Here is a 12,069-nt window from a genome sequence, read left to right on the forward strand (position 1 = left end):
GGCTTCCGTAGTTGTGGCACGTGGGCTCAGTAGTTGTGGCTCTCGGGCTCTAAAGAGCAGATTCAGTAGTTGTGGTGCACCGGCTTAGCTGCTCCACGGCATGTGGGATCTTCCCGGACCAGGGCTAGAACCCATGTCCCTCGCAGTGGCAAGTGGATTCTTAACCACTGCGCCACCAGGGAAGTCGCAAGGATTTTTTTCTAATGAAGTGTATTTGTAACCTGTTTCTAAAGTGAATTTCCTTTTCTCTAAAGCTGATAAAAAATATTCCCAACTCACTTTCTTTTTTTTTTTTTTTTTTTTTTTGCCTGGGCCGCGCGGCTCATGGGCTCTTAGTTCCCCATCCAGGGATTGAACCCAGGCCCTTGGCAGTCAGAGCGTGGAGTCCTAACCACCGGACCACCAGGGAATTCCCCCAAGTTACCTTCTAAGTGAGACACTAAATTACATGAGAGATTAGGAATCTCAGAACCTGAAGAACATTTGAGTCAAGTTGAGGGAGACAAAAAATGATACTGCACGAACAATGTATGAGATTTAACCATATTATAGCAAACACGTAGAACAGAGACAAAGGGAAGAGAAAGGGCTTAGCTAGAGCAGGACTTTTACAAGCCTTAGAGTTCTGTCAGGGATCCAGAGCTTGAATGGATGTCTGTCATCTTTCTGAGTTAATTTTTTCCTTGTAGGTAAATAAACTTTGTTTGTTTTTTCTAGCTGGGGAATGGCAGTCAACGTGTATTCTACCTCGATAACCCAGGAGACTATGAGCCGACATGACATCATTGCCTGGGTTAATGACATAGTATCTCTAAACTACACGAAAGTGGAACAGCTTTGTTCAGGTAAGAGATCCTTTTAAGTATTTACATAAACGTTTACTCCCTATCGTGTGGAATGTGATTTTCTGGACCACAGATGATGTATTTTGGATAGGAAAAAATATATGTATCCATATTGATATATAATTAAAGGGGGAAAGCTCAGATATAGTTGAAGAACATGTGGGGGAAAATGATGGCCACCTAAGAGCATCGAGCCTCCACGACACGTTATGAATGGTCTCGATTAAGCTCTGTAACTGGTCTCCCAGCCTCTTCTCCGTCACCCCCTGTCAGCCACCACATGTCTCCTCGTAATACGCAGATTGGGTCCTGCAACACCTCTCCTTAAAAACCTTCCAGGCTCCACATTGTCCTTCCTACAGGATAAAATCCACTCCTTGATGTGGCTGATAAGGTCCTTTCTGTTCTGGCTGCAACCCATCTTCTTGGTGTCATCATCCTCCACATCTCTCTCCCCTGTGCCTCAGTCCCACAAAATACTCTTTGTTCCCTAAAGACTCCTTCCCTTTTGCGTCCCACAGCTTTTTTTCAGGCTCCCTTTGCCCTTCTTTTCATTTGCAGTAAAATCTCATTCACACTTTAAAATCCAACTCAGTTGTCACCCCCCCGAAGGGTTCCCCAGATCTCCCAGGCTCCACAGTGTTCATGGAGCACTGTGCCCACCCTTGCAGACTAATGCATGCCACACTGTGTTAGAAGGTCCAGCTCTTACTCCCCTGAAGGTACCCAGAGCCCTTGAGGACAGGTGTGTGTTTCATCCTTTGTCATGTGTCTGCGGTGGCACCCTGCCTGCCTGCTATAAAGTAGGTCTGCAGGGAATGCGTATTGAGCTAAACTTGTTTTAAAAAAGAAAAGATTTGACTTTAATGATAAAGTAGGGGCTTGTTAAAGAACATGTCACTAGTAAAGTAATTCATTCTTAGGTTAGAGTATTTATCAAAGAAATAGTCTTCCGTTGGGAACAGGAAGTATTTTCTTCTTGTGAACTAACAGGTAAGAGATTTCCTCTCTGCCTCTGGCTCTGACCGGAAATGGTGTTACTAGAAAATATTACTGAAATGTATTCATGTGAAATCCCACGAGACATGATAGGTACAAAACAGTCATCAGGTAGAGCTGGTGCAGTGGTGTTGGGGCGTTCTCCTGGCTTTCTCAGTGGGTCATGTGTAGAAGGATTTCACGCGGTGCCGTCAGAATTTGGAACGCCCGCACCAGTCACTCTCAGATGTGCCCGAATCCAACCCCCCAGTGAATACACTCTCCGTTCTCCACATCTAGGCTGGATTAGAATCGACTAGCAGACAAACTTCCCATCTACTGACACCTCTTCTTCCATCACTGTTTTCTCATGAGCAAGACGGTGAGGGTGGCCAGAGCCTAGGCATGGCCTCACTCACCCTTTCTGCGCCCAGGCCTCTAATATCAATACTGTGATTTGTGAGGTCAATAATGGATGCCAACTGGCCAGTTCTTTGCCCTGAAGTACGAGCTAGAGAAAGGCTGACTTAGACTATGATGACGCCCCAGGTATGTGTTGTTGGCCTATCGAAATGACTTCTAAAAGTTACTGACAGAAACAGCCCCTGTTGCACGCTCCTCAACTGCAAATCTCCACTCAGTCAAGTTTTATGGTGTTCTTGCTGTGCGTCCTGGAGCTCTCTAATATTTTATTTTTAATTTGCTGGAGGAAAAGCAACCCAGAGTGTTTTCTGTTACTAGCCATCCCTTTTCTGTTAATAGCGAATACCACTTCATATTGTAATTGTGGGTCCGTTTCTCCATAGGGCCTGACACATACTCTTCTGTCAGAAATGGTCATATTGGGATGAATGAAAATCATTTGGACACTGCTGTAGGGCAAAGACAAAACTGTGTATCTTTCCCATAATGTGGCTGTATGTACCTGTGGATAAGGGTCATGGGGTTGATTATCAAAGAAAAAGAGACACAGGAAGGAAGGAGATAAGAAAAAGAGTCATAGAGAAAATTGCCAGTCATGGGTCTAAAGTGTTGAAGGAGCCCATGAGGAGCCTCCTATGTAATGCACTTGGGGAGTTTTTGCTGACAAATGAAATGAGAAGCAAATTCGAATTTTTAGATACAGTAGTAATAAATGCTGGAGTGTATGTGTGCATATATATGTGTGTGTACCTATTATTTATATAAATATGTATAATTTCTTTGCATATCTTTCAAATTTCACGTAAGGCAAATTCAACAAAAATTTTGGTAGCATCTGTGAAGAGTTCTTGTACAGTTTCCTTAAAGAAAGCATTGGTGTGCTTTCTTTAAGGAAACTGTTGCTATCCAGCGTGGCTTGATGAAACCTGTAGAAACCATTTTGATCATGAGAATAGATAATTTCCGTTAGGATAACTCACTGGTTACCTAAGGTTACAAGGTTGATGGTTCAGAAGAATATTTAAATATATATTTATTTAAATTATATTTAAAGGTTCCTTTCTTTATTGAAATACGTTTTTTTGTTTGTTTGTCTTGGTTTTTTGTTTTTTGGGTATTTTTTTGTTTTTTTTGTGGGTTTTTTTGCCTCAGAAAAACATGTCAGTGTCCACAGTAGAGAGACATGTCTTTTATTTTAGGCGGTAGTTTCATCACAGTGTGAACTGCGGACCATGTGCATTTATAATCTTCTGAGAAGCTGCTTAGGAATGCAGGTTCTTGGGTTCATTCACCTTCTAAATCAGTGTCTCTGGATGTGTGAAGCCTAAAGTGTGCATTCTAACAAGCATCCCAAGTACTTCTGTGCTGCAGCCAAGAGCTTGCAGTGCATTTTAGAGAAACTCCAAACCACTAAAAGTAAAGCTAAAATATCCAAAATTTATCTGGCACGATTTCCTCATTCGTAATTTAGTCTGTGACTTTTCTCTTGCCTTCAGCAATTGCATTTAGCAGGAAGTGCTATCTTTTTATTTATTTATGAATTTATTTATTTATACCCTTCTTTGTTCTAGAAGACATTGAAGGCAGCTAGGACAATGCTGTTAGGATAAGAACAAAACCAAATATTGGTGACCTAAGTGATTTATCCTCAGCACTCTTAATGAGCAGTCAGTCAGATTTCTTGGAAAATATCTTTTCCTTTCAGTTTCATTTTAATTTCTTTAGTTTACTGTGTGTGATATTATTTTAGCAGTGTGCTGTGGAAAAACATACACAAAATACCTTCACGTATTTAACTGATTTTTTTTCTTGTTCAATAAAATTGTTCCTTACTCTTTTTCCTAAATGTTTATGTTCCAATCCTAGCAGTCCCCCTTTGGCATTTTTCCCCCATTTGCATTATTTCCTATTTCTTTTTTAATTTCCAGCTAAGAGATTGCCCTCCAGCTAATATTAAAACTAACATCAGCTTCCTTTAGCTCATAAAGAACTGAAATACTGCTTCATGTGTTTGTGCCTTTTTCTGCAGAAATTTCTGCCTTTTATATAACATCTCATTTGTTTCCATCTAAGCATTTTAAAAGCTTCTTAAAGGAGAGATGGTATGAGGTTTAACACTTAGAAACACGTTGCAGTAAGTTGCAAAAGAATGAAAATGACTCACTCTTTTCTCCTCTTAATTTTATCCCAAGGATGTAACCTTATGAAATTGTCTTTAGACATGAAATCTGGGTCATACAGTCATATGCATATTTAGTTTGCATTCATTTCTTGTGAACAGCAACCTTTACGTTTCAAGTGAAAAGCTGGACTGTATAAATGAACAGGCTGTCAATGGGTATGAATACTGCCTATAATAATATGACAGTATATGGCTCATCTACATTTGATTTGAAAATGAATATTTGTGGGTGTCCCACGTTGGGATGGGGGATTGAACCACATGAAATACCAGATTTGTTTGGCTTAAAAATATTTTATGTTTTTAGTTCAATTGCCTAATAAAATGTTTAGGGCTTTTTGTGGGGTGACACATTTTGGGTTTACTTTAGTACCGGCTCAAACCAGTTTACTAGATATTTTATAAGGGATTCAAGAGAGAGAATGGACATATAGTTAAGAGAAAAAATGAAAATTTTTAAATAAAAATTTTTTTTCAGAGAGAGAGAGAATGGGCAGTGTGGTGCTAAGAATCCCTACAAATCCACTTTAGTGACTCGAGGTACCATATTGGAGATGATAGGAAAGGTAGTGAGCTATCTGGAGCAGAAGAGTGAAAAGAAGTGAGGCAGGGAGTTGGTTGGGAGTGGAAGGAATGTATCTTTCCTTTGCCTCTTCACGCCCCATCCTCTGCTCTAACATACAAATTTCCTTGGAAACTTTTTTCTGACATCCATTTTTTTGTGTCCCAGTCCTCTCCCCTCAACAGCAGAGCCATTGGTCCACTGCTGGGTCGCTGCCAGAGCTTGGCCAGTGGGCACCTGATGAGCGACTCTCCCCTGCATGGGAGAGAGAGGCTAGAGAGGCAGCCTGCCCTTCTCTCTGTGCCACCTTCCTTTCCTCCTCCCCGCTCTGTCCACAGCACAAGCAAACTGATGCTCACATTCCAGTACTGTCACTAGGCTAGTTATAACAGTTCAGTGATTTTCATGAGCATTTTAATAAAATTTGGTTTGGATGAAACCATTTTTTTAGAATGGAAAATTTTAGATCTTTTCTTGACTAGCATTAAAAAAAAAGACAGAGGGACTTCCCTGGTGGTCCAGTGGGTAAGACTCTGTGCTCCCAATGTAGGGGGCCCAGGTTCGATCCCTGGTCATGGGACTAGATCCTGCATGCGTGCTGCAACTAAGCGTCCGCGTGCCACAACTAAGACCTGGCACAGCCAAAATAAATTAAATAAATAAATAATTTTTTAAAAAAGAAAAATGATCAGGATTCAATTCAGCTTCATTTTGTGCTTCTCCACATTGTTTCAAGCTTTGTCTTAGATCAAGTTTTTGGTGTTTTCTTCTTCCAGGAAAGTTCCTGAATACAGCTGGTCATATCATAGTCAAAAATGACAATTCTCAGTCCTTCATGGCTCCCAGAAGGGGCTAGGCTTTACAGTGACACTGCAGGATTCAGAGGTGTGGTTGTCAGCCATGGCTGGGACCTGTAGGACAGGTGCTCTGAGCCCAGCAGAGCGTTCTTTGTGACGTTTTTGGCTGCCATCTGTGCCTGTGAAATATGTTGATCTCACCCTAGTATGGGATCCCCTGTGCCTTCTTCCTCCTGTCCACAGAGACCTCTGTCAGGAGGACAGGTTAGTGATGAAATCAGCTCAGAGTCTAAATTTAGTAGACCTTCTCAAGAGAGTTGGCTCTCTTGAACTGAAACCAAGTAAGGATATTTCGTCGATGTCTGGTAGCTCCAGAGCTTACTTAGCTTTATAAAATCATAGACTGTTATTTGCTTTCAGAAAGTTAAGTCATCTTGGATTGTGTTACTGTTGTTACAGATGTAATTGTGTTATAGTGGAATATTATTCATATTTGTGATGTACTATGTAGAGAGGTGGGGTTTTAGGGGTTTTGCTGACAGGTTTTCTCTGATTTTATTTTGCTGAAGTTAATTTTAAAATCCATTTGCTTGGTCTCAGCAAAGCAACTAATTGGCGAGCGGGGCAGGGGGGTGGGCAAAAAGTGAGCTGGAAAAAGGTGGGGAGGGAAGTCCAACATTGGGTTCAGTTGTTGCAGTGGAAAATACAGTCCTGTGTCTCCACTAATGTACCTGTCAAAAGGGAGTTTATCTTTTGAGCAGAATATGGGATACAGTTGTATATTTTTCCTTCTAAACATGTTTGTTTATAGATATTTGCTACTTTGTTACCAAAAGTAAACATAAATTGGTGGTTTTGTTGTGGTTTTTCTGTTTACTGCATTTTGTAATGCTAAATACCATAGTGGAAAAAAGTGTATGCATTCACCTCCATTTATCCAACTGCCCCTATAAATTTTGTTTTTTTACATAGATGATATATGTATTGATACACACACACACACACACACACACACACACACACACACACGTATATGTATTGATGCTGAAAGCAGTCAGCCATCTCTTCATCTGTCTCATTACTGTATTAAGTTCTGACAATCAATTTTCTTTTATTTACACATGTTTTGAGCCCTTGTTTGGCCTAGGCCCTGGGGATCTGGATTAATAAGATGGGGTCATGGTCCTCTAAGAGTTCAGTACGGCAGGGCACTGTCCTGCAGAAAACTAGAAAGCACGCTGTGGCCAGTGCTGTTTTGGAAGAGCTTTGAGCTTACAAAGGAGAGGTGGGGAACACAGCGAGTCTGTGGAGAAACACCTTCCTTCAGATTCTTTGGGAGTTAGTGGGTGCTGCCTTAGAATGGCTGAAGAATGGCCAAAGTTTGTGAAACACCTCAGAAATCCTCCTCTTGAGTCACGTGGAGTGACCAGGACGCAGGATAATGTGCGTTTTATTAGGTCCAGCCCTTAAATACGTGAAGTATGTTGTTTCTCTAAGAGAAATGTAGAGTTTTTCTGGATGATATCATATGAGTATGTGAAAATTGTTTTTACTCTATTTCTTTGAAGAAACTGTGCGTACATCTGGGATTTTCTCGGAAACCATAGAATTGCTCAGTTTTTTGGAAGAAATGCAACAAATATTTTCAGTTCTGTAAAGCCAGTCCTCAGTGATACAATAACTGGACAGGCCTCTAACTGAATAGGTGTCGGGCAACTCCGTTAGTAATTTCCAGAGGGACAGACCTACAGATGTGTCATTTCTTTTCTTACCCATTTCTACTGGGATCCCTCCTAAGTAGGGATGAACACCATAAACTAGGGGAAGTAAAACAGGGAAAACAGATCACCTGGAATGAAGACTGGCAGTTTATATACTAACAAAAAATCAAGGAACATGTAATCACTATGAACTTAATATTGTGTCTTAACAGGAACAAAGCAAACTGGTGACATGTTATTAGAAATTTTAATGATTGCCTTTGAGAATTCTCAATAAAGTCACAAAATTTAATAATTGCAGGAATTTGTACAAGGCAGTACCCTTAATTAAATCCTAGACTTTCATCTTTTACTGTATTCCCTTATCTGGGAAAATTCCCAGATGACATAGATGAATCCTGTCTTCAGGATTCTTAAGTATATCACTAACTTACAAAATCTTTATCATGCAGTCTCCCCTTGGGTTCAGATTCTTTTTCTTCTAATCTACTATAGTAAGACTCTGCCAGGTTTCACCTGCTCCAGAACCATGAATGGGTCCATGGTTGTGAGTCTGGAAATGAGAATTGTTGTACTGGGGGCAGGTCATCAAAAGAAGTGTAGGGTGTGTCCAGGTGATGAAGATGATACTGATGAGAGTATAGGGCTTAGACCAAGGAATGAATCTCCAAATCCCCAACATTGACTCCGTTAGCGTTATACCTGGAGCCCTGACTCAGTGGCCCCAGAAATATTGGTGAAGGGTGTGGGAATCATAGGGCTGGAGCCCAAGGACATGTTGGGTTTTGTGATTCATAATTCTAATTTCAGAAACCTTTAGAGCTCCTTCTCCTCTGATTTTGTCTTTGCTTTATGATAAGATGCTTAGCATATGATGATACATTTATTTTGAAATCATTCACCAAGATCTTTAAAAACAAGTGTCTTAAGGAAAATGAAAGGTATGTTCCAACGCATTGTAAGTTATTTTGATTTTCCTAAAGATGTTAATTACTTTATGTGATGGATATATTCTTTATGAAACATTATTTTGTATCGCTATTTTTTTTCTTTCCCTTTTCTCCTCTTCAGTTTAAATCATCTAAAGACTTTAACAGGAAGAGTAGAAAATTGGTGGAAAATAGTCATTTCCTTTTATAAATGAATTTGTGATTACTCAAGCACCTCATATGTTTCTCTGGGGAAAGACTTAAGGACTGGAGAAGCCCTCAAATGTTTTTCAGTAGATAAACTGGAGGATCTTAGGAATGTGTTCATCCCCTTTCTTTGCTAGCAGGAGAGGCCAAGGACCTCGTTTTGTTCTTTGGTTCTTTGCCCTTTGAATCTCAAGCATGCATTTTGGAGATTCATATTTCGTAGCTGAAACAATCCCATTCCATCCTCTCCATTTTTATAGCTCCAATTATTTTAACCAGCCACATAATACATGGTTTTGTACATTAGGGGCAAAATGATGTCATAGGACCTCAACTTTTATGTATCGTCCTTTAGCATTTTCATTGTGCTTTTATATTTATTATTTATTTTAATTCTTATAACAACTGTGTGCAGAAGAAGAATAGGACTTTTTTATTCCTATTTTACATAAGAGGATAAAAGCCCAGAGAAGCCAAGTGTTCATGGCTGATGCTAGCTGGGGCCTCCCTCGATCACAGCCTTACGCTCTCCTTGTTCGTGTGTGCAGCCGCTGTAGATGCGGAAGAGGGGTGTGTGCGTGTGCACGTTTTTGATTTTTTTCCATATCCACTTTTCAGTAGAGATAAGATCAGTATCTTATCTATACTGATAAGATATCCACTTATCAGTAGCCCACTGAACATCTCTAGGAACAGAGGAGTTAGAAGTCCACATCCCCACCCTTTAAATTACTAATTGAGGTAATGAGACACATCTGGTAATTCTGCTGATGGCACGCTGTGACCTAGTATCATCATCGAGAACTTTCTTACCAAAGGTAGCCGAGATGCTAGTAGAAACATACATTTGCTCCCGATCTTATCAAGTTCTTTTTTACTCTGCGTGCTGAGAGTGGGTGGGGGAAGAGGTTCCCCTTCTCTCTGTCTGTTCTTCTTGCTTCCTCTCCTGCTCTAAACTCTCTTGCCCTCCAAGCAAGATGAGGGGGCTCTGAAATGTTGCCACCTGCAGCGATTCGGTTCTCTCAGGATAATCCCTGGTCAGTGGAACAGTAACCAAAATAATGGCTCCTTGGAGACACACGTGCACATTTGAAGCCCAAGAATGTGGCCCTCTCCTCACGCTGAACCCAGGCTTATTTTAATAAGCTTGGACCTTAGAGGACAATTAACATCCTCATTTCTTCAATATCTATGCTACTGAGAAAAAAGAACATCTTCTAGGATAATGTTATTGTCAGCTTGGTCCCCCAAAGGATTCACGACTCAAGGAATCACTGTTTCCCACGTATTTCATTCTGTTCAGTGAACCTGGATTGCTGTAGCTGTGCTGAGCACCTCTCTCAGTACTTCTCCAACTCCTTTCATATGAAAAGTTGCTGTTTTCTCAGTCTTGTACAAAGGGACATGCTGGTGCAACATTTAAGAATAGTCATCTGTCTCCCATCCAGTTCTGTCCCCTTATTACCATATCTGTTTGCCATAGAGGAAATTGTAGAGCTGCCAGTGGTTTATAGTCATAGTGGACACTGTGCCAGCCCAGTAGAGAGATGAATTGTACCCCATCTCTGGTCTTAAAGAGTTACCCAGCAGTCAGCTAAGAGAGATCGCTAATTAAAATGCAAGTCCAACTTACTACTGGGCTTCTGTAGCTATTATAGTGAAACAGTTAATTCTGCACTGGGAACAGAAAAACTCCACAGAGGAGGTAATGTTTGGGCTAAACTTAACAAATGAGAAATTTCTGTTCAAATGTAAAAGGTGGCAGAACGACATTTTAGGCAGAAAACATTTGATCAAGGTAGAGAGAAGGTGCAGCATTTTATGCACGTACATGCACACATGAGACTGTGAAACCTAAGTTAGGATTCAGGGCAGCAGAAGAGGGGGCAGTGAAGTGGCAGGGAATAAATGCCGTAGTATTCGAAGAAAGGGGAAATGATGTCAGCCTAGAGAAGCTTCTTGGGTCTTTGGCCAAACAGCCATGCAGATTTAGTGGATGGTCAATAAATATTTATGAAATGGAGTTTAATTGAAATGCTCTCCTAACTAGGTTTTTCATACGGATAAGATTCAGGCTGAGAAGAGAAAGTTGGGGATTTCAAGTAAAGGTACTATTCAGATATTTTTTTGATGTTCTAACATATCGCTTTATGTATTCCTAAAGTCAGCAGATATTTATTGAGTGCCTACAGTGTGTCAGAAGGCAGGCTAAGATCTGGGGATACAGCTAGGTACGAAAAGCAATACAGACTGTACCGAGTTAGGACCCATTCCTTTACTACCAAAGTTCTCCTTTGACACATTTGTATCCAGAGCATTCAAGATCCTTTTTCTCAGCTTTCCCCAGTGCAAAGCAAAGGTGGAGCAAGGTCCCTGAACAAAAAGTCGTGGTCCTCCAACCTGTCTCACCATCAGATGGCCTTGTAACACGAATGGGCAGTCTGTGCTCTGAATATCTGAAGCCGTAGTAGGCCATCCAGTTTCAACACAACTGAGATGATGAAGCCAAGCATCTTCGAGTTCTACTGTTCTTCAAAAGGAAATAATTTTTCTAACCTATTTTTTCCCAAATTGTGTTTTAAATTTACAGTTTATCAGCCATGTAGACACTATTTAAAAAGGAGTGTCAGAAGTCACTGTCAAATGTTTGGGCATGTTAGAATTACATACCTGGAAACAGAAAAATTGAATTGCTTGGCACCTCTTAAAATAACCATCACTCCGCAGATTGGATTTTTTCCACCCTGTAACCATTACATAATTCAGGCTGATTGCAAGTTACCTCTCTTTATTTGTCCCCTCCCTTGCAAGTTTGTTCTTATCCAAGTATCAACACTCGTAAGCTCTTATGACCAAACTATTTGACAGTAAGAAGCATGTAAATGTGAAACTCATGACAGCACAATTTCCTGCAGTTTCTCTTGACATCCTCCATAAGGAGGATCATTTCTCCACTATGATTTCTTTTAGATTACGTTTGTATGACAATTCATGGTGTATGGCAACTTTAAAATTACACATAATTGTGTTTAAATTCAGTGTTTTAAAAAAACTCCTTTCCTGCCTTTTTTCTTCTTTTTTTTTTTTAACTAAAGTTAAATTCCAGTCTTTCTGTTTATTCTGTGATCATGTGATTGAATCTCAGAAGTAAATACTTATACAGCCCTCATACTAAGTTGGGTTCCTCCTAATACTAGAATTGTGCTTAGAAAAGCAAACTGTTCTGGGGTTAACCTGCAAAATATACAGAAAGCAATTTCTTGTAGAAAAATACTGTCTTAGGTATCACAGGCTGCATGAATGTTACGTGGTAGTTCCTCTGTAATTGCTGGGGGCTTCCTTTGGTACAGCCCCTGGCCTTCTGGGCTTTCTGTGGCCTCTAGGCCTCTTCTCAGGGAGCTGTGGGAAAGAGGGCTTACCTCTGG

General features: G+C 40.5%; 1 protein-coding gene across 3 annotated transcripts in view; it reads left to right on the forward strand.

Moving 5' to 3' along the window:
- The window catches only part of MAPRE2 (microtubule associated protein RP/EB family member 2), a 162,935-nt gene that overhangs the window by 89,899 nt on the left and 60,967 nt on the right, over positions 1–12,069 (forward strand). For 2 of the 3 annotated variants that reach the window (XM_007455197.1, XM_007455196.1), the window contains one exon: positions 718–845. The exons of the other annotated variant lie outside the window; for it this stretch is intronic. In XM_007455197.1, the coding sequence (XP_007455259.1) occupies positions 718–845 (128 nt within the window). The remainder of the gene's footprint in view (positions 1–717; positions 846–12,069) is intronic. 3 annotated transcript variants of the gene reach the window in all.

Source organism: Lipotes vexillifer, unplaced genomic scaffold (genome assembly GCF_000442215.2).
Source record: "Lipotes vexillifer unplaced genomic scaffold, Lipotes_vexillifer_v1.1 scaffold90, whole genome shotgun sequence".
NCBI lineage: Eukaryota > Metazoa > Chordata > Mammalia > Artiodactyla > Lipotidae > Lipotes > Lipotes vexillifer.